Source organism: Gopherus evgoodei, chromosome 15 (assembly GCF_007399415.2).
Source record: "Gopherus evgoodei ecotype Sinaloan lineage chromosome 15, rGopEvg1_v1.p, whole genome shotgun sequence".
Classification (NCBI taxonomy): domain Eukaryota; kingdom Metazoa; phylum Chordata; order Testudines; family Testudinidae; genus Gopherus; species Gopherus evgoodei.
This window is the reverse complement of record NC_044336.1, coordinates 21,097,725-21,119,927: the sequence shown is the minus strand read 5'-3', so window position 1 is coordinate 21,119,927 and position 22,203 is coordinate 21,097,725. Positions and strand designations below refer to the sequence as shown.

General features: G+C 39.5%; 1 protein-coding gene across 2 annotated transcripts in view; it reads left to right on the top strand.

The window, feature by feature from the left end:
- ERN1 (endoplasmic reticulum to nucleus signaling 1) overlaps positions 1 to 22,203 on the top strand; it is a 60,039-nt gene that overhangs the window by 13,785 nt on the left and 24,051 nt on the right. For both annotated transcript variants that reach the window (XM_030533977.1, XM_030533976.1), the window contains exons 2-4: positions 6,313 to 6,433; positions 20,014 to 20,047; positions 20,967 to 21,039. In XM_030533977.1, the coding sequence (XP_030389837.1) occupies positions 6,313 to 6,433; positions 20,014 to 20,047; positions 20,967 to 21,039 (228 nt within the window). The remainder of the gene's footprint in view (positions 1 to 6,312; positions 6,434 to 20,013; positions 20,048 to 20,966; positions 21,040 to 22,203) is intronic.

The following is a 22,203-nucleotide window of genomic DNA, read 5'->3' as shown; positions in this document are numbered from 1 at the left end:
AGGAAGCCATTTGTTGGGAAGGAAAAATCAAATGCACATCTATATAAGTGGAGAATAACTGGCTAGTTGGCAGTACTGCTGAAAAGGATTTGGGGGTTCTAGTGGATCACAAATTGAATGAGTCAACAATGTGATGCAGTTGTAAAAAAGGCTAATGTCATTCTGGAGTGTATTAATGGGAGTACCCTATGTACGACATAGGAGATAATTGCCCCATTCTGATAATTGGAGTAGGTAAGAGTCTGAGTTAGCAAGTGAATAAAGCGGACATACACACGGGCTGTTTAACGTTTATAGTTCAGTGGTTGTCTCCTTAAATGAACTACCGCAGGTGTCCAGTATGAGCTTTATCTTTTATTAGTTAACCTGTTACATACAGTTGGGCAACATCTGGCATATGAGGATGATACGTAATTAAGTGCAATTAACTTGATAGGCACAGTTTGTTTATGTGGTTTATAGATCATTCAGAACTGGAACATTTATTTAATTTCATAAGTTCGGCTATAGTGTTTTGTTTTCTTCTTTTAAAAACAGCTCAGTGCCCTGCGGCTGGATGGGTGTTGTACAGATGGATCACTGTACAACAAAAAATGTTTGAATGTCTATTTAATTTGTTACATACCGTTTTAAAGAATGTTTGAACAAATTAAATAAATTGCTCATCTATTTTTTTTAAAAAGGCCTCTTTTCTTTTTTCAATGATTTTGAGTGTTTTAAGTATACACTAACTTAAATGTACATTAGCTATTTAACATTTTTAGATGTAGGAAGAATGAATACCTGACATACAGGAGTAAGAAACTTCTATGCTTTCTTTCAGTTTGCACACCAGAGACTGCTAACTGAGTACTAGGTGCTGCTGTTCATTAATCATTGGAGGTAAAATACCTAGTGAAATAGAATAAGATTTTATATAGTATCTGTCTTGTCTAAAGTATGTCAGAGTGATTTCAAAAGCTGTTAGATACTAGTAGGTCTTAGTACTATGGTAGCTATTCAGACATTATGCATTCTGCAGTTAGTTACTTGAACAGAGTCCTGGACTTTAGAACCTGTATTATCAAGATAGGGAAAGTTACTCAGGATACTTGGGTAATAGATCCCAGAGTCTCTCTTCTTTTTTATTTTTCCTTAAAGTAACATGAGATCTTTAACTTTGACATGGACAGCCTAAAGTATAGACAGAAAGGCCCTTGATTTAATATACCACCTGAAGGATGGACACCTTTAATAGACAGTACATCACCTTCACCTAGAACTGCATTACAGGTATTGCATTTGACCTAAAGATTTTGGTATGGAATTAAATCCATAAATTTCTGGCCCAGAAGAGAAAATGCCACTGTGTCAGCTGTACTAGTATTGGAAAGAAAGTGATATCTGGTGATTAGAGCAAAGGATTGGGAGTCATGCCTCCTGACTTCCGCATCTGGGCTTGCCACTGATTTATGTGCCCAAGAGAAAATCATCTCACCTCTCTGTGGTTGTTTACCCATTTGTAAAATGCATATTTAAAAATGGTTTCCTATCTCACACCAGTGATAGGCTTAATTATCTTTTGTGACATCTGTGAAGATTTCCAGATGAAAAGTACTGTTACAAAGTATTGTTGTGCAAATGATGATATTCAGAAAATTAACCTCCCTTAAATTTATAGGTTTGATTAAAATTCACTAGTTTTTGTTTTCAAAGTAATTTATTCTTGAGAACAAGAACCAATTTCTTTAAATATTAACTCTTTGTTAATTACACAGTATCAGAATGGTTAAAAATACTCATGTAGTTTGCCTGATTGCATGAACATCTCTTGGAAGACATACGGCTGTGTTTTTTAATTTTTGCTGATGAATATTGTCAGCTAGATCTCGAGCAAATCGCCTCCGAAACAAATATCACAGTTTAACTCACATCTTCTGTTGATTTTCCTGTTCAGGAGGAAGAATTTGACTTCATGGGAATGAGAAACAAACATAAGCGTTTTTGTTCTGTTAGTGCTGTTTGTTTGCTGAATCTTTAGGCAAACCAGAAAGTTAGGTCTGGTTATGCCAGACCAGAATGTCCTGAATTTGTGAATGATGATCCATAGAAAGAAAAGAGTTTGGAAGTAAATTGCACTGTAGTGCTAATGCTGCAGGAAAAGTCTGAAACCTGGAAAAATAACACCATAAGAGAGAGAACAATACATACTGTAGGTTTCACATAACTTCATGCGGAAAATGTTCAGAGTTATGGAGGGTTTCAATTGCTCGTGTAATACAGTCGTTCTCACTTCTATTTTTTTTTGACCTGGTATGGGAAAGCACCTATGTAAACAAGGTATCTAGTATTTGACTCCTGCATTCTATTCCTAGATCTGCCACTGAGGTGCTGTGTGATATTGAGCAAATTACTTAGTTTTTTTGTGACTCAGTTTACTAAACAAAATAATTGGGAACTCATTGTAAGCCCTGAAAGATCTGGCACATACCCTGACCCCGTATCATAAAAACCAGCCCCCCGTCTCCCCAAAAAGTTCATGCCTTATTGAACATTAATAAAAAAAGATGATTATCTGTATTGCATATTAAACAACAATGAACAATAGAAGGGCAGGTTATTTTAAAAAGTGAAATCCTGCTGTGGGACCAGAGACATGTGGGTGAAGTCTTTAATCTTTCTGTGGAAACACTTAGATGACTATCTTGCTGTTGCATAATCTTGTCCATAAAATATATAAAAAATTGTTTTGTAAAACTAACATGCAATAAATCTAATACCCATACACACATTTACGTGAAATTTAATTGTTAAAAAGCAAATAAATTCCAATGTAAACACTTGGATTTTTTTTAGACTGATAGCACTGGACATATTATCAAAACTAAAAGCAAAACTTACAATAAACAAAAATAAAATTGATTGGTCTTTTTACTTTTGCATTTCTCAGCTTGAAAAATGTTAAATAGTCTAATATTGAAAAGCAATTAGATTTTTCACACTTTGTCTTTATGGTGCTGTTGAAGGTAAGAATAGTGTGGGAGGTTGTTTTTTTTCTTTAATGTGGTTCTCTTTCAATCTTTTTTTGTCCAGTTTATTGTTTTCAATATTTTATCTAATGCATAATATTTAAAAATGCTTCTTTGACTTCACTGAAGAAGGGTAAGGCCTACATTTTCAAAAGTGACTAGTGATTTTGGGTGTCCAGCTGTGACATGTTAGAGGCCAGATTTTCTTCAGAGGGCAGATGCTGATCACTTCCTGAAAATGAGGGCCTTTTAAGCATCTCAAATTCAGCACCCAAATATTGAGCCACCAAAATTGCTAGTTATTTTGGGCCTAACCTTTCAATTCTACTTTATAAAATTAAAATTAAAAATTGGCAGCGTAAAAAGATTTGCACTGCATTTGTCTGAGAAGCTTTTTTGTATAGTTATGAGAAGCAGCATGGTGGAGTGAGTAGGGAGAAGTACTTTGCTTTATTCCCTGCTTAGCCACTGATTCTTTGTGTAATGGGGCAAGCCACTGTGCCTAAGTCTCCTTTTGTATAAAATGAGGATATGATGTACATCCATTTTTGTAAATGCTTTGAGATCTGGTGATGAACAGCACTGTATTTAAAAATATTGTCTATTACCTTCAATATTCAGTGTTAATAGTTAAAAGCTCTGGGCCTTGATCTTGCAATGATCCCCATCCACATGGAGCCTCTGCTGCAGAGTTCAATCCACAAAACAGTGATAGCTACAACAGACTCTGGGTGGAATCTTTAGATCAAGATGGGCCCTATCAAGCAGACAGTTTTTCTGTATTGCAAAGCCTGTTAAGATGATGATGCTAGTGCCAAAAAAAATTCATAGAAGCACAGGATGTGGTTCAGTCCTTATTGCACCATTTTCCCCCCCTGGATATTTTCATGGTGGGTTTAGGATATCCTAATCACATGTCAGAAAAAAGGTGTGTCAAAACTATGCAACACGAAAAGCACTAATATATATACATGTTTTTTTCTTGAACTCGGCCCTTAGGAAAACTGGTCTGCACAGAATCAGTGTCAGGCAAGGCCTGGGCAATGTATTCCCAGTCTCTAGGCAGGATATGCACATGTGCTGTTCTCGTTAATGTTTTACAGTTTAATCAGAAAAGGGTGTTCCATTTTTATTCTGATCTGTTCTGCTCTCATTTGTGCCAGCATTTCCATTATAAATCTCTCCAGGCTAACATCCATTGCACCAGGTCTCTGCTCGTGAGCAACTTAGCTTATTCGAAGTCACTTTAAAGGATGTAACTTTAAAATTAAAATATATTAGATTAAGATTAGATTTTATACTTGTGTATTTTATAAGTGAAGAGATCTGTTCAGTCCAGAGACACCTCTGTGTGTCTCCTGGAGCTGGTCCTCTTCAGGTGGAGCTGAATAAAACTGGTTTCAGATTTATGAGGCCATGTAAGCCAGCCCCCCACGTAGAACCACATCACAGACCTACTCAGATATTCTCACCATGTTTACGCCAGTGCAATTCCACTGGAGTAACTGGTGATTTACGCAGTATGAGACTAAATAATTGTTTATACAGCATTTGAAGAGGAAACATGCTGAATAAATGCTAATTGCTGTAAGCAGGAAAAGACCAAAAGATGATGAACTTAAGAATTAGGGACACTTCTTGATTTCAAAAAAACTTGTCATAATTTTTGCAAGATGATTCAGATGCCCTGTCTTTAAAAAATAGCTCCTCTTTTTCCTGCGGTGCCACAGTTGATTTTATTTGTGTGGAAAGATGCTTTTAAACTGAACATTGATTACTGACATCATTTGCCTTATGCACTACAGACCAGCATGAGAGAAACTGCTAGTAAGTGCCCCTTATTGAACAAGTATTACATAGTTTGGTCTATAATGCAGTGTATAAATATTTTATTTAACTGGAAATGTCATTTTTCTAAACATTAGGCCTTGTAGCTTTTATTATTTGTCTGAGTTTGTAACTATATTTAAGCACTAATATATTTTTCCTTCCTCCGCACCTACAGCAGTTTATCTCCCATCCCTGGTTTCAGTACTGTTGTTGATTTGTACTTTTAACTGTTTTCTGTGTTGCATTACAGCAATAATGAATATTTATGGAACATGCATGCTCACCGTATTACTATGTCAGTGGGTGGTGCCTAGGAGTTAGTTATAATATACTGCTATATAATACAAAAAGAAGTAGGCCATATTACTGCAGAATTGATCTGTTTTGAAAACATGCACAATTTTCCAAGGAGAGAGCCCCAGGTGAGCCAAAGCTTTTGAGCTTGGCAACTTCATGTTTTGTCCTTCACAAATTCTAATATGGCTAAAACTCTTTGAATGTATCTAAAAATTATTTTTAAAATTTCAGTCATTGGGTTATCAATGCACATAGTTTCACCTTACCAACAATAGTAGCTTGAGATTTAAATATAGTTCTGAAACTTCCCAGACAAGGCAGATGGCAGGCTGATGAGCAATACAAATATAGTTTACAAACAAGGAAGCTGTTTGAGTGATAACTGAAGGCTTGTAACAAAATGTATGTGTTGAGGCTGTTGGTATATATTGATTCTTTTTGTACCATGTAGAGAGGGAGGCATGACTCAAGTTTCTGATTTAGTCTGCTAGCACCTTTGACCCAACCTCATTGTTCTAGTTATCTTTTTACATAGTTCTGGGATGCCTTGTGATAGAGTTACATGTATATAAGAGGTAGACTCAAAGATTGTCCTGTGAAAATGACAAGTAGTAAACAGTTCTCTCGCCTATGCAAACCAGTGTTGAGAATGATTTCTCCACTGGTATCAAAAGGAATAGCAGAGTATAGTACCCCATGTAGGAAAGAAGGCTTGACACTAAAGGTAAAGTTAATGATAAGACTTCCATAGAATTTAACAGGGCCAGGATTTCACCCGAAGTGTCTAACACAGCTTGTTTTTGCAGTGTTGATACAGCAGGAGGGCTGAGCTCTGGGAGCAGGAACAGCCAAGAGATATGCTGGGGTCTAAATGAGTGCTCAGATTTTAGATACTTTAGTTTATCTCCTGATTGGTGCTAGTCATTCCTCAGTTTTCTATCTGGCAGTGCCATTTCCTCTGTCCTTCAGGTTTACTGGGTGCCCCTGAGTGACATTCATTCATCTCTACTATACACAGCTGCCTAGCAGGGATTTGGTAAAACAGTTTGTCTTGCAGAAAGCAGACTAATCCTTGCATGAGAAACCAAAGAATCTTGATTTTTTGCAGCATAACATAATTAAAAGTAACAGATTGTAAACAAATTATACTGTAAATTTATGGACTCTTCTTTTTCAGTGCTATGGAAGCACTAGCTCGGTGACTGTGCCAGAAACGCTGTTGTTTGTTTCAACCCTTGATGGAAGTTTGCATGCTGTCAGCAAACGGACAGGATCAATCAAGTGGGCTTTAAAAGAAGGTGAGTATGAGGCGTCCTCCTGTCTTCTGTGCAGTAACTTCAATAACTGTATATAACTTTACATACAATGCTGATACGCATATTTTACCATGACAATAATGTTCAGCTGATTATGAGTTTTTAAATATTTCCTCACAAGACATACTTTGTACAAAATCTATCATAGTTTTGTAAAGGATGAGCATCAGGGTGCAGAAGCCAAAAAAATCTTTGGAACAGATGTAGACACTGAAAGACATATTCCTTAGCTCTGCTGTTCTCCTTCTCGACACGACTTGATATCTAACTACAGCATAACAGTAATCATATTGAGCTGTATATTTTCACATTTGGATTTTTTTTATATCTGATTTTTTTTTAATGTTTTAGAACATTTAGGCAGAGGTTATAGATACTATTACTGTACCAAACATCTTAGTTCAGGCCTGCACATTAGCAATATTTGTACAGCTTTATTTGCCTTTGGACATAATGTCCCCTTTTAAAGTTCATTCTTCTGCACTGGGTAATGTGTATCTGCAAGGATTTTTTTGTACCTTTGTCCCTTCCAGATTGGATTACACAAAGCACTACTACAGGACATAGCTTTCCCCCCCATCCAGCTGTGAGGGAGCATAGCAGTTGCACTAATTCTCTGAATACTGCAATAGTTCTATGGCTGCTTCCAAATGAAAGTGTTGAGTCTGATTTATAAAACTGTACACAGATAGGCTTCTGGTTACTTGAAAGAGAGTCACTCTCTGTATGGTTTCAGAGTAGCAGCCTTGTTAGTCTGTATCCGCAAAAAGAACAGGAGTACTTGTGGCACCTTAGAGACTAACAAATTTATTTCAGCCCAACTCTGTATGTGCTACCATGGCAACTGAGTCATGGTATAAGAATCTTGAGTAGGCACCCAAATACCATGGCATGATGGGTGCCTTATAAGCCTCTGATTAGAATAGAATAGAGGTTCCCTGGGGTTCTTCTGCTGATACACTGGGAACTGGAGTCAAAAGATTTGTAGTGGAAGGCTCTTAACCCTGGAATAAGCTTCTCCCATTGGTATAATAAAGCCTAAGTCTATTGACCTAAAGGGCAGGGTATAAAGGTCATCTCTTGTCTCTCCTGTGTGCCTGAGGGAAATGGCACTAGGGATAACACAAGTTTAATGGTTCAAGTCTGTGATTGTTGACGTTGAACAAGTTGTGTGCTAGGGACTGCACACTTTTATAACTTAATACATAAAATAATAAGAAAGGCTCGTACAAGAATAGCTTTTGATCAGTTTTTTTCTTCGTGAAAATATGGCATTTAATACAAAATAAAATGGTTGTGGTTGGACTCTGGTGGTTGATTACACATAAAAGGTATATTTGAGATGTAGCCCTTTCTGCTCACCTTTTGGAAATCCATTAGAAAGCAGCTAAATGAAATGTCACAGTGATTGCATCATTCTGCTCCATGTTTGTAAACCAGTTGCCCTTTCAGTCGGCAGGTTGAATTGGTGGCAAAGGACTGTGCTAGTCTGATCTCTGTGGTCCAAACCAGTTCTTCTGTCCTTTGAGACGGTTCATTGTTTGAATGTAGTTCTAGCAAACAAGCAGTTATTTTTATAAGAGCACAAGGAGCACTTTTTAACCCCCTCTTATCCACTGTAGAGTAGGAAATGGTAAGCCAGTGAGCCGGAAATGTCAGGATTCTCTGTTTATGGGTATCCTCACAATTTTTCCCCCCTCTGTACCAATATTTTCACCCAGGTAAATGTGGCATGGAGATTTCCTCTATCCCTGAGCAGTCTTGATTAGAAGAATGAAAATTACTACTCTCTTAATTCACTATTGCCTTGTTGCTAGTAGCTATATTAATATTAAGAAAACCTTTAACCTATACTGACATAACACAGCATATGTGCATACAAGTGTATAGCCCTGTCCTCTGTAGAGTTAGGCTCACTTGTATAGACCCAGTGCAGTAGCTGGCCTTCACTTGTAAGTAGTCTTATTAAGGGGAAGAGGTTAGATGCCTCTGATGAGGGTACCTAACTAATGAAAATAAGAGAGGACACTAGTTTAAGTTCAGATTGTTTAAGTTACTCCCCCTTATAAAAAAAAAGGTTGCAAAACACCATTTTTTTTGGTTGTTTTTTGGTACATTAATGTCTTACAGAACTGGACTATCCAGTCTGGTGGTGCTAGTTTTATTTTATTGACTGCTTGCTTAATATTCTGGATCCTTATCTGTGCGCAGTACACCCAACTAGTATTTTGTGAAGTGCTTATCACCCATTGATTTGGTTCTATATAACAATGAAAACCACAAACGTCAATGCACAAATATATGGTAATAGTCATTAGCATTGGAATTAATTTAAAAACAAGCTGCATGTTTTTGGGTTAGCTTGGTGAAACTTGTGAAATCCCAACAGGCAAGGAACTACATGTATGACCTGGTAATTGAATTTGGAAATTAGATTTCTAACGGAAATTGGCATTTCTGAGTCTTCCGTTGGTTGCTACCAGGCTGGTGAAAAACCCACATTAAAGATGTGTGACAGCTGCAGTGCTGGGAGGCCAACATCAGAGTTGGCTAACCACCCACCATCCTGCTCTAATGCTGGGTTAAATACCAGAAGAACTGTAATATTAGTACTGAATTTGGTATGTTTACTATATGTCGTGCTGTCTGTCTCTGTTAACTATACGTTTGTAACGCATACAAAACTTTCTGTGAAACTTCTAAGTTGCACACACTGCCTGGGTTCTCTGACAGCTGCTTTGTACCCTAGATGTCGGAAAATTAAGCATATGTTGTTGTTCACATGACCTGAGATACTCTCGAGGTCACCTACAACACAGTAAAATCACTTATCAGTGACGTAAGGTTTTGTTATTATACTTAAGAAGTTAGGTATTTAGCACGACCAACTGGTATAGTACCTTCTTGTTAAAAACTAAACAGCCATGTGTCTTCATGTGCTAAAACTTAGTATCAGGAAGGGGGATTGTTCACATTCTAGTAGTGCTTAAACAAACACGAACATCTTTCCATTTACAGTTTGTCCTGATTAGCACTAAAACCTATTACAGGAATGCAAAGTAAATGAACTAGTGCCTCTTATCACCACAATAATCTGTTTGAGTTTCCTGCCCTCATCTAGTGCTGCCAGGAAAGGTGATTTGAATGTTCCTGCTCTCTTCTCCCCATGTGCTGCCAAATCAACTGTCAGTAAACAAAGGTGATAGTTTGGAAAGGAAAGAACACATTATACAGTTACCTGCAGTGTGAACTGTGGGCTCAGTTACTGCAAGGTGCTGAGTGTCTTCAGGTTCCAATGGTGTCAGTGGGTGCTCAGCACTTTGCAGGATTGGGCCCTCAGTAACTGGCCATGTAACTGATGTTGCATCAACACATCCACTTCACAAAGATGGTCCTAGAATTGTTAGGGAAAAAAATGGTAGTCCAATTCCGGAAGAGCCTTTGTCCCTGCTAGAGCCCCAAACCGTCCAGCCGCAGCATTTTGAGGCTCCAGGGTTTGGACACCACTTGTGAACAAGTCTCTAAAGTGCCATCTCTGATCAACAAAAGGAGTGGTTAGTTCTGAACGGTGTGATGCACTCCCTTACCTTCTCCTCTCACCATTGTCAAAACACCAAGCAAGCTTCCTCAGCACTGACAGCCTGTCTGTGGAATCCAGAGACTGAGAAGCCAACTTGGGTATCATCGGGGCACTGCACCAAACAACGATCATTTAAACAAAGCTGCGATTAGGGCAAAATCCAGGCAATGTACAGTTGCACTTTTCACAAGCTGTTGAACAGTCTCCATGTTAGCTTGCAGCTCTTTCCGTTTTAACTCTTTTTCTTACCATTATTGCTCATAAAATGTGAACATTCACCCTTCTGATTGGAATCTGTATCTACAATGTCTTAAGTGACTAATCAATAAAACCCTCTGGATTAAAAGGTCATCTTTCTTTTAAAACATTGGGGCTCTGCAGTTAAAGATGGCATTGCTGCTGATGCTGCTTCTGTGTCACCTCCTTAGTTTGTGTTGCAAGGCTAGGGTGCAGCAGTTCAGACTCTATTCTCATGTGCTCTTGACTAAACGTATCTGACAACTATCCAGTATTCTTTCTATAGAAGAAGATGGAATCAATTACCAGCAAGCAGCCAGTAATGAGCCTACGAGTGACTTACTGGGCAGCCTCCTGCTTTGGTCACAAAACTATAATCTGTGCCACAATGAAGGAAAGGAAATCTCTCATCAGTGCAGGGAAGACTGAGCTGGAGAAAAAGTGCAGATGAGAAATCTGAGAGCGTTACAGTAGGCAGCCCAGAGCCAATTAGTGAGATGGGATCTGAAGAATGGTTCTCCCCTGAATGTCATCAGTATAGTGGTCTGTATTTTAAAAAGTCTTATGTCAGTGGTCTTTGTTCAGACGGTGTTTCGTAAGAAGTACTGTCCCCACTGCCTCCCCAAAAGCACTCTGGGCTAGTCTGTTAACTCTGGGCTAGTCTGTTGACTTTGTTAATAAGCAGCATCTTGAAGGGTCAAGAATTTAAGTATGAAGTGTTTCAGGCTGCTATTTTGGGTATATGTTGTCTTTGTCCTTCTCCAGTTTATTTCTTTGCATCCTTTGTTGCTGTCCTGGTTGGAACAGTCTCCTTGCCCTTTTGCCCCAAATGATCCTTCTCTTCATTCTCCCTACCTACCTAAAATCCACTTCTTCCATCAAGTGTTTTCCAAAGGAGTATACAACATGCGCAGCTTTGAGGCTATATCTAGTGCCAGTGTAGGTTGCTTGCTTGCTTTGCCTTTGCCTTGTCCCACTAGTCAGAGTCAGTGTGAAGACTCTTAGAGTATGTGTGATTGGCACAACTGTTACAAAATCAGCCACCCAGGCGAGATGTTCTTGGTTTGAAATAGGAGTTTTCTGTCTCCTGGGTGGACAGCTTGCCAGAGCTGACCAGCCCCACCTGCCTGATAGAAGCACAGGGTGGTGAAGTAACTTGCCCAAGGTCACCCAGCAGATCAGTGGCAGTGCTCGAAATGGAGCCAGGTCTCCAGAGTCACAATCCAGCATCCTTTCCATACTGCCTCCCCTATAGTATAGGGTGTATTGTCTATTTTGGAGTGTAAGCCTTTTGGGGCATGGACTGTATGTTCTTTTCTGCACGATGTTGAGCATAGTAACAGTTGTCAATATAAATTATAAAAAGGATCTTGACCCTCCAAAGCCTTACTGACATGACTAGCCCATTGAAGTTAAGGATTCATGAATAGATGTTGCACGTTTGGGCCTTTTTTATAACTTATATTTCAAGCAATGTTAGTGTGCTTAGATTGAGATCTATAGATCCTACTGTAAAATAAATAATAACAATTTCCCAGCCTTGGAGGATTGTTTGGTTCAGAATTGCAGATCCAAAGATTAAAACCCATAGGGACTTTAGAGAGAGAAACTGTTAAATCCATTAAAGCGATCAACTCCTCTGTCCTTAGCAAACTCCAGGGACTGTGAGTCAGTGTCTCTAATCTTTTTGAAAGAAGTTGCAATGCTTAGCTGGTATGACACACACTTTTTAGCCCAGTCCATTAGCCCACATCTTCTGATGAGACCCTAGCTCAGAAACCGTTTTTCCAGTTCATTCCACTGTGGCAGCAACTAGTTCAGTTGCTGTTTCAGAATCTGCCACTTCTCCTTTTTCAGTCATTGTTTTCATGTGTTTTTGTTCAACCTAGAGACACGTTCAAGTGATGGAAATCTGACGTGATATGTCATGCATTTAAAAAGAACCGTCAAAGGGCAAATCTCTCCTTATCTTATTTTTTTTTTTAATGAGGCAGAAAGAGAGAATTTAAAGCGATAGATGTTCGTATTCAGCTTTTAGGATTATGCCATTTGCTAGGAATTATTCTCAAATAATACAAATATGTCAGGGTTTGGTTTTTTTTTTACTTTAAAATCCCAGGCTGTGTCTTCAAAATACTGTTTAGAATTATTCTAGACTAATTTAGTCTGTCATTAGTAGGGTCCATCTACAGTACAATACAAGCAGAACTGGGTCAGGGCATCTGACTGCTGCTTGGTTATAACGTTGTTGCCAATGAGATATAACTGGACCCCATTAATGAGGTAAAACCAGGGATATTCATTATGTAAACGGGCCCCCTGACTCTGTTCTTGTAAGTGGGCCCTCAGAGAGAGTCTAGAACAGGAGTCGGCAACCTTTCAGAAGTGGGGTGCCAAGTCTTCATTTATTCACTCTAATGTAAGGTTTTGCGTGCCAGTAATACATTTTAACATTTTTAGAAGGTCTCTTTCTATAAGTCTATAATATATAACTAAACTATTGTTATATGTAAAGTAACTAAGGTTTTTAAAATGTTTAAGGAACTTCATTTAAAATTAAATTAAAATGCAGAGCCCTCTGGACCAGTGGCCAGGACCTGGGCAATGTGAGTGCCACTGAAAATCAGCTCGCGTGCCACCTTCGGCACCCATGCCGTAGGTTGCCTACCCCTTGTCTAGAAGCAACCTCTTATTTTCTAACCCTTTTATTTTTTGAGCCAATGGCTTTGTAATAGTACAGATCTTTTTTGAAAAGAGTTGCAAAAATGGAAAATGGTTAAATCTCAAGAAATAAATTATTTTCTACTCCCGCATCATCGGGGTATGCACTGAATGACCCTGCCAATCGTTTTTTTCATCTCTCAACTCTGTGGTTAGCTGTACTTTTGAGGGCTTTGACAGGACTGTGGCAGGCTGTGTTTAATCATCTAGGAATAGTGAGATGTAATAATGGAATGCACTGGTCAGTGAAGTGAAGTTGTTATATATGAATGTTTTGTTCTAGTGTAATAGTGGCACAGTGCAAAAAACAAGCAGGAAAGCAGCACAATAGATGTAGATAAGAAACCTCCCCACAAACATACAGAGCAATTACAGGACACGGGCATACTTTCAGGCTCCAGCTTGAAGTGAGATAGCTTTGCCAGGTTGGGAGCCTAGTGATCAAAAGGACACTGAACAGTTAAAAAGACTTAGCTGGAGGGGAGAGTTGTCAGCTGCTGTCCAGGGAGAAGGGCTGAGAGAGAGAGGCTGGAGTTTGAAGGAGCTGGATCTTTAGGGGAATGGTGAGCCTCAGGCAGAAGCAGGCATGCATATAGACGGGCGTATTGTTTTAAGATCCGTTTTCTCTTAAATACTTTGGTTCTAAATAAATAATATGTTCCTTTAAGAAAGCTGTCTGGTCACTGGTTACTGCTGTCATTGTTCCCAGAGGAAAGAGAACTGTAGGCATGAAGATAAGTCAGGCCTGCGGAGGTAATCACGGTTGATCACAGGGAATTGCAGCCCAGGATCTGGTCTGAGAGTGGAAGAATTATGTGATTCCACCCCAAGAGAGAAGTAGGCTCGAGGCCCAAGACCCGAGGGGGTGCATTCAAAGAGCCTAGTAACTGTGACAAGGGCCTTCTTCATTTTAGCCCATTAGGCAGAAAAAGCTTGACATCAGTTCTAGTTGGATAGTCTTCTTTATTTTACTAGTCTGCTGTGCTACCAGACTGCTTCTTGGAGCTACCAGAAGATGAATATCAATGAACTTGGATTCACAAGATTCTTTTTTCATCCCAAGGTAACTTCTTATTTCAAATTAAATTTTGAAATAAAGTTGTAGTATGTCCCAAACTACACGACAGAGAATAAGAAAGAGTTCGCCCTCTGTCACGTGAAGGAAGTTCACAAGGGCATTTAAACTTTAGTTAAAGATAATGTAAGTGTTAAGGAAATCAGAAAATTTGTTTCAACAGATGAATTGAGACAAGTGGATGTGCACAACTAGTCTTTCTGGATAGTCTGTATTATGGGTAAAGGAACAGAAAAGATTTTCCTCAATCAGGTTATGCTCTGCTGCAAGCAGCTTCTGGAGTGAAAATGAATCAGATCCATATTTTTTATATATAGGCAGCTGTTTCTTATGATTCATACGGGACATTTAGGCAATGTTCTAGGAGGCCATTAATGGGATTGGTGTTTGATTTTGTTTTTTGTCCAGTAAGTAGTACAAAATGTTGTGCCCCTTAAGTATAACATCTTAATCTAGTCCACCCATCTTGCTAATTTTGACTATTTACTAATCAAATTACCATCACTGAGGGGGTAAGTAAAAGCTGGAATTCTCACCTCTAAGGAATCACTATGTCCCTTTCTTTGAGATTGAGCTTGAAATCATGATTCCAGGAAAGAAAGTTTTAAAAACTTTCTCACAGTCATGGTGATATCTTTATAAGGATCTACCTGAAATACTGGAGAGCATACTTTTTACATCACAGTGGAGCTTGTTATTTTCATAGCATTACAAGACATTCTTTCCATATTTGGGGACATGCAACAATGCAACAGGAAAGCTTGATTGAGGAAGGTGAGATGACATTAATTGGATTTCTGGTTGTGTGAGACTTCAGTCTCTTGAACGGAGTACTACTGGTTGATGAAATTGTCATGATTGAAACTCTTCTCTAACAGCTTTAGAAAGCTCTGAGTTTAAGCTGTGTTTGTGTGAGACAACATAAGAGATAGGAACGTGTATGCATTCCTGTCTCTTATATTGCTTAGTTATAGCTGGTAGATAAAATCGCAGCATGTTCTTGGGTTAAGAGCCCTTAGGTAGTAGGAAAGGGGGAGGGGAGCTTTACTTTGAGCTGAGGCTTGGAGCGCATGCCTCTTGAGTAGGTTCTCCAGCATTAAAAGATGAGTTGAACTCAAAGTCTTTTAGTCCACAAATGCTTTATGGAACTTATGCTGTTTGTAATTGAATTCTAATTTTTTTGCAGGGAGCGGAGAGCTAAAACTCTCTTTGCCTAAGGTTGTGAACAAGCTAGATACACACACTCCGAATTAGAATCTAACCTTCTGTCCATTCTTGCAGCTGTTCAGATCAGTTAAAGCCTTTCCTCATACATTAGTTGAAAAACCTGAAGTACTAATCTATACAAAGAAAAAGCACCACATCCTTTCCTGTTCCGTTTAGAAGCAAGTTGTAAAGTAACACATAATGATGGATTTTGATAGTAAGAAGATGAGTGCAGCCTTTAAATTAAAGGTGACATTTGGAATTAGTTCTGAGTGCATGCTATAGTATGTCAGTAAATAGTGTAATAGAAAAGTTGAAACGTGATTCAGATCTCACTAGTTATACACCATGTTTGTCAATGGGCTTAGTTCTCACATTCATATAATAAGAGACCCTTAGACTAAAAATGTCTGAAAAGTTTAAAGAGTTGAGGCAAGAAATAGTCACTTAAGAACTTGTCTAGACTAGGGAGTAAGTGATTTTTAAAATGTGTAATGTTGTACTGAGTTTAATAAAAACCCAAAAAACAAATATACTATTTCAAAACCAAAGTGTACAGGTTTATCATCATGAGTGATCACTTGAGGAAGCGATGATCATAGATAGGGCTTTTGGCAGCATTGTTTAAGTACTGTTGCTGAAGATAGACTGACAGTATAAATCTTTGAAATTACCAAAAGCAGCTTATGTCTTCCCACATCAGAAATTTCTGTACATAATCAGTTCATCAAGAACTTGCAAAGTCACTTGGTGTGTGCCTCAAGCAGCCCTTGTAACATTTGAATTAAAGTTTGACTCAACAGAAGCATTTGCCATTTACTGCTGATTTATGATGCTCTCATATCACCAAATAACAATTTTTTCCTCTTCCTGGGAGGTCATTGTGACTATAAATACTTTAGCCTATAGGGATCCTATCTCTTTCTCCCTTTAGTCTGTCTCACCCAGATTCTGATGAACACTTATGGTTTCTGATCACTCTTTAGTTCACAGGGGTCTTTGTTTTTTTTTTATTGTTGAGTTGAACCAAACCCTACATCAGGCATCTCATGCTTTTTCTTTGCTACACATCTTCAGTGAGGAAATATTTGGAAATCAGCTTCCCACAGCTCCCATTAGCCAGGAACGGCAAACCACGGCCACTGGGAGCTGAAAGCAACCGTATCTGCAGATGCTGAGGTAAACAAAGCATCTCATGGCCCACCAGAGGCTTACCCTGAACAAGCTGTGAACCAAGTTTGGGAACCCCTGTATTACGGATATTTAGATGGAAAGTTTGCAGATGATGATAAGCTTGGAAGAGTTACAAGTGCTTTGGAGGATAGGATTAAGTCAACATCATCTGAACAAACTGGAGAAATAGTCTGAAGTAAATAGGATGAAATTCAATAAGGACAAATGCAAAGTTCTCCATTTAGGAAGGAACAATCAGTTGCACACATACAAAATGGGAAATGACTGCCTAGGAAGGAGTACTATGGAAAGGGATCTGGGGGTCATAGTGGACCGTAAGCTAAATATGACTCAACAACGTGACACTATTGCAAAAAAAGCAAACATCATTCTGGGATGTATAAGTGGGAGTGTTGTAAGTAAGATACGAGAAGTAATTCTCCTGCTCTACTCTGTGCTGATTAGGCCTCAACTGGAGTATTATGTCCAGTTCTGGGCACCCCATTTCAGGAAAGATGTGGACAAATTGAAGAAATTCCAGAGAAGAGCAACAAAAATGATTAAAGGTCTAGAAAACATGACCTATGAGGGAAGAGTGAAAAAATTGGGTTTGTTCAGACCATTTTCTCCCCTGAACAGATGAAAATGAGTTGTTGCAGTTTGTTGTTCTGTGTAGCTGGGTGGAAAAAATATTCTGATTAACCATACAGGTCTGTGGAGATAGTACAACTAGGAATCACTTAGCTGCTCTATTTCAAAGCTCTTTGACATATAGACTTATAGACTCATAGGTCAGAAGGGACCAATATGATCATCTAGTCTGACCTCCTGCACAAGGCAGGCCACAGAACCCTACCCATCCGCTTTTATAACAACCCCTAACCCAGGACTGAGTTATTGAAATCCTCAAAATTGGTTTGAAGACCTCAAGCTGCAGAGAATCCACCAGCAAGCGACCCATGCCCCATGCTGCAGGGGAAGGCGAAAAACCTCCAGGGCCCCTGCCAATCCGCCCTGGAGGAAAATTCCTTTCCGACCCCAAATATGGCGATCAGCTAAACCCTGAGCATGTGGGCAAGGCTTTTGGGGCTCATTGCTGTGGCACTTGGGCCCACAGCAAATGAAATACAGCAGTACATTATATTGCCAGCTGTAGCTCTAAACCCTATCCCTGTCCTGCCTCGACCAACCATAATTACTGTGATAGTTCATCTTTAAGTAAATGATTTGATTTAAGTAGGTAGTGTCCTGGTTTCTGCTTTCCATGACACATACAGGCTAGTGCAGTGGTTCTCAAACTATTGTACTGGTGAGTCCGTTCACATAGCAAGCCTCTGAGTGCGACCCCCCCCCCTACAAATTAAAAACACTTTTTTATATATTTAATGCCATTAAAAATGCTGGAGGCAAAGCAAGGTTTGGGGTGGAGGCTGACAGCTTGCGACCCCCCATGTAATAACCTCATGACCCCCTGAGGCATCCCGAACCCCAGTTTGAGAACCCCTGGGCTAGTGTGTAGGGAGCATCAACACTTCATTGCCATGGCCTCCCTGGGCAATCTAATCTACAAGTGTAACACTGCTGAACAGCATAACAGAGCGCTGGCTTCACACCCGTGAATTAGATTTCTTCCAGAAGCTTTATGTGCTTTTAAATTAAACTGCTCGGTCTGCTTTAAGAAAGAACCCACTCAGTCATCTTTTAGGTTTTAAAAAGCAAACGAAACTCTGGATCCTGTTGAACTCAGCTGCTCTGTGGGGCTGTTTGGGAAAAGCTCAGCTACTGTTCTTCAGATCTAGCAGTGTGTGCGCTGCAGTACATGGGGAATGGAGGGACTTCAGGGTGTCCACAGGCACCCTGAATCATGAGTCTGTTGCCCTTATCTTGCATAGATCTGCTCTTATTGTCATATATTTGAAATCTCTAGTACATGTGCCAGCTTCCCAATCAAAGTCTCTCATAAGCGAATGTTTGAGTCCTTGTTTCCCTCCTCTTGCATCATTTTGTTTGTGTGTGTGTGTGGAGAGAGAACTGGTGTAAAAGATAAATAAGAGTTGCTTTTTGCAGTAGCTTGTTTGGTCAACTTTAATCTGTTTTCTTTATTCATTGAATTATTTTAATTTTTTTTATCTTTTGGGAGCAAGAACCTGTTGTGATCCCTACCTTCTGGTTTATTTTAAAAGCTTTCTTACAGATGAGGGTGAAGGATGCATGCTTTGTGCACACAAGAGTATATGCTGCACACTCGGGTATCTCTGCATGTCGGTACCAATATTGTCAACCCCAGGCATTCAAACCTTAAGCCCCAAAACAGTATGAGGTTAGCCTAAAAAAATCAGGAGATTAAAAAAACAAAAACAACCTCAACTTTTTTTTTTAAATATGCCTACTTGTGAGAGCCTTTAGGAATCATGTTTTTAAACCTTCCTCTGCATCCAAAAGGTCTAGAAATTCTCTTTTTTAAATGAAAGCTGTAATTGTCATGGAATCACAGGAAATCCGGGATCTGGCTTTAAGAAAAATACTAAATACTGCGAGACTTGCAGTAAAATCATGAGAACTTGCAATGCTGAGGGGTGAATAATGGATTTTTCCAGTGAAACTTCCCCAAATATCATTTAAATGCACTTTTTCTTGAGTGTTCAGATGATCCTTTCTGTCACAGACAGATGTGAAGGAAGGTTCTTGGGACACTATGGTTTTTTTCAGTGACATTTTAATTTGTTAAATTATTCCATATCCCATACATTTTCCATGGGAGTAGGAAGTTGAAAATAGGGTTGTTCTGGTTTAAGTCTCAATCTGCTTCCTGCTTAAATCAGTGGTTGTGTTCCTGTTGATTTCAATGGGAGCAGAACCAGGTCCTCAGTTTACAAGTTGCATCGTAAATCAAGTGTGAAGTTCGCTAAGGAAGTATACGCTTGCCTGCCTGCTTAGACACAGAATAGTGAATGATCATAAAATACAGATGAAAGAGGCATTAAGCAGGCCCTTTTGCATTCAGACATTAAGATTTATATTCTCCTCTCCCCGTTCTCCATGACCCATTAACATTAATTAATGTTTACATGTGTTTAAACAAAATTGATCATGGAAGCCTGTCATTGCGGCTGCTTGGGAATTATGATCAGCTTCCTTCTGAGCAGCTAAGGACCAGACACCAAGGGACTTGTTTTTAGAAGAAGAGGTAGTTTTTGCACACTAGAAAGGTGCCTTTACATGCAATGTAGTGTACTTGTGGCCAAAGAAAGATAGAGATGACTCATGACATGATCTGACACTGCTGCTTCATGTGAATCCGCTCCTGTTGATGGTTTTGGGAGTTACCTGTTGAGAGTGGAGGAGTGTGGATAGGGAGCAAACGTGCCCTGCTGATGCTTACAGAGGGATACAATAAATTACAAGCTCTGTTTGCAGTCAGATGGGTGCAATGTTATGATGCTATACATTCCTATGGATGACTCCCTCAGACACCCAGCATGACTCACAAAATGGTTAATCCTGGGTTTGGTGTGAGTTCATGACTTTTAATTGCCTGTACATTGACTCCTGCATGTTTTGTTTATGCAGATCCTGTACTCCAGGTGCCAACACACGTGGAAGAGTAAGTCTCTTTCTCTGTTACTCCAGCCCTCTATTGCTTGTTTGATTTTCACTGACATCATGACGTTTGGTTTTAGTTTAAAATTGGGAACTGTTGAAATACCCCAGGTAACCAGACATGGGGTTAAAGATTAAAAACTTTCCCTGTTTGTAGGAGTCAAATGAAATGTCCTTCCTTCAGACATTCTTTCTCCAAAAGCCATGCTTGGAGCACATGTCTGGAACACAAGCAGGTTGACCATGCCTGTTTCAGGATCACTGACTTGAACAGCCTGGAAAATAGCGTAATCTACTGGGGAACGGTGTTCAGATTCTAAACATTTAGTTTAAGTACCTTATCTCAGCGGTTCTCAAACTGTGAGTTGGGACTCCAAAGTGGGTCCCAACCTCATTTTAATGGGGTCACCAAAGCCAAAGTCTGAGCCCAACCGCCTGAGGGCTTCAGCGCTGGGTGACGGGGCTCAGGTTACAGGTCCCCTGCCTGGGGCTGATGCCCATAGGCTTTGGCCCTCCACACCCAAGGCAGTGGGGCTTGGGCAGGCATTTCTGTCCCCCAGCTTTTGTGCCACTTTTGTTTGTATATGTTACCGCTGGTTTTACTGCTGCTATATATAAATTAGATTTGAACTATGATCCCTGTACTGCAAGGCCTTATGCATTGTATTCATACTGGTCAACCCAGCTTCAGTTGGACTAGGAACACTCTTGAGAACAGCTTAGATTTAACAGGCTGTGCCAGTTCTGATATTCATTCTCTTTGATGTTCAATTAATAAGTGTTTTGAACAACCAGATATTCTAAAGTCAACAAGCAAATGTCAAATGGTATTCACCAGGACACACACACTGACCATTGCTGCTTCTCTGTTTGGTGACAAGTGTAATGTGTTGATTTATTTATAATCACTATTTAACTCGTAGGCCAGCATTTCTTCCAGACCCAAATGATGGCAGTTTATATACACTTGGTGGCAAAAATAATGAAGGCTTAACTGTGAGTATATTTTGGTTTGCTAGTGTCTAATCTGTCTACACATGCACTCTAATTAGGTTGCATGAAGGGTAGGTCCTTAAATTACTTTCCCAACTGTCTGCTTTCCTGACAGCATTGTAAAGTACTGCAGGCTGCCCACATTTTGAATCATTTACTGGAAGCAAGTATTTCTTGGGAAGGCCTGACAACATTGGCTAGCAAGCACTGTTCAGTGCCAATTTTAGGATACAAATTCCTGGAACGACAACATTCGAGTTGCACTGCTTGCTGGGTCAGAGGGTCATCCTGTAGTTTGGGACAGGCAACATTTACAGCCTTCCTTGTGAGCTTCCGAAAACCCTTTTGGCTTGAGGATATCAACAAAAGGCAGACCGCTTTGACCCACCTTAATATTTTTGTAGTACTTGCTAGTGTAATGATGACGATAACACCACTTCTTTAGCACTCTCCAGATATTAAGTAATCCTCCCAGCACCCCAGGAGGGAGAGGTATCCAATACAGCACACTCATTTATGGCCTGAAAAGAATAAATTTTTAGCAGTCCTATTGAGAAGTCCAACCCATACTAGGATAAATGCGGGTTCTGTGCTGTCTCAAATAGCAGGTGCTGTTATAGCAGTTACTAAGCAGGCCAAACTGCGAACCCTTCCAAAATATTTGCATCGAAATAGTCAACCCCGCAGATGTCAGCTGAACACTTGAGTAAAGCAACAGCTTTGTGATGAAACTCAGATAAAATGTTTGGCTTCCCACAAGTTTCTTTTCCTAGCAGCCGCTGTGACTTCCTTTTAGAACTTTAACATTTTTTTATTTCTGAACAGAGAAGAATTTACTGACAGGTTTTTTCCTAATGAACCCAGATACGTGGCCTTAATTTGTGTATGTATTTTTGGTGCTCTTTGTGGGTAGATCTAGGTAGAAATCAGTCCTGAACATCATGTTTCCTTTCACTTGTTAATCTCCTCAGGTAAAAATATTCTGACTGGATGCATCATGGTAGATGTTCCAAGCTAGATGGAAGTAATTTCACTTTTTAAAGTCCTGGCCTCTCCTGTGTTTGTGCAACACTTCGGTTTGTCACTTTTCTCTTCCTGATGAAGGCCTCTTAAAATCCTGGAAGGCTGTTCACCAAATATGTAGGCGTGATACACGCCCAAGAGCAT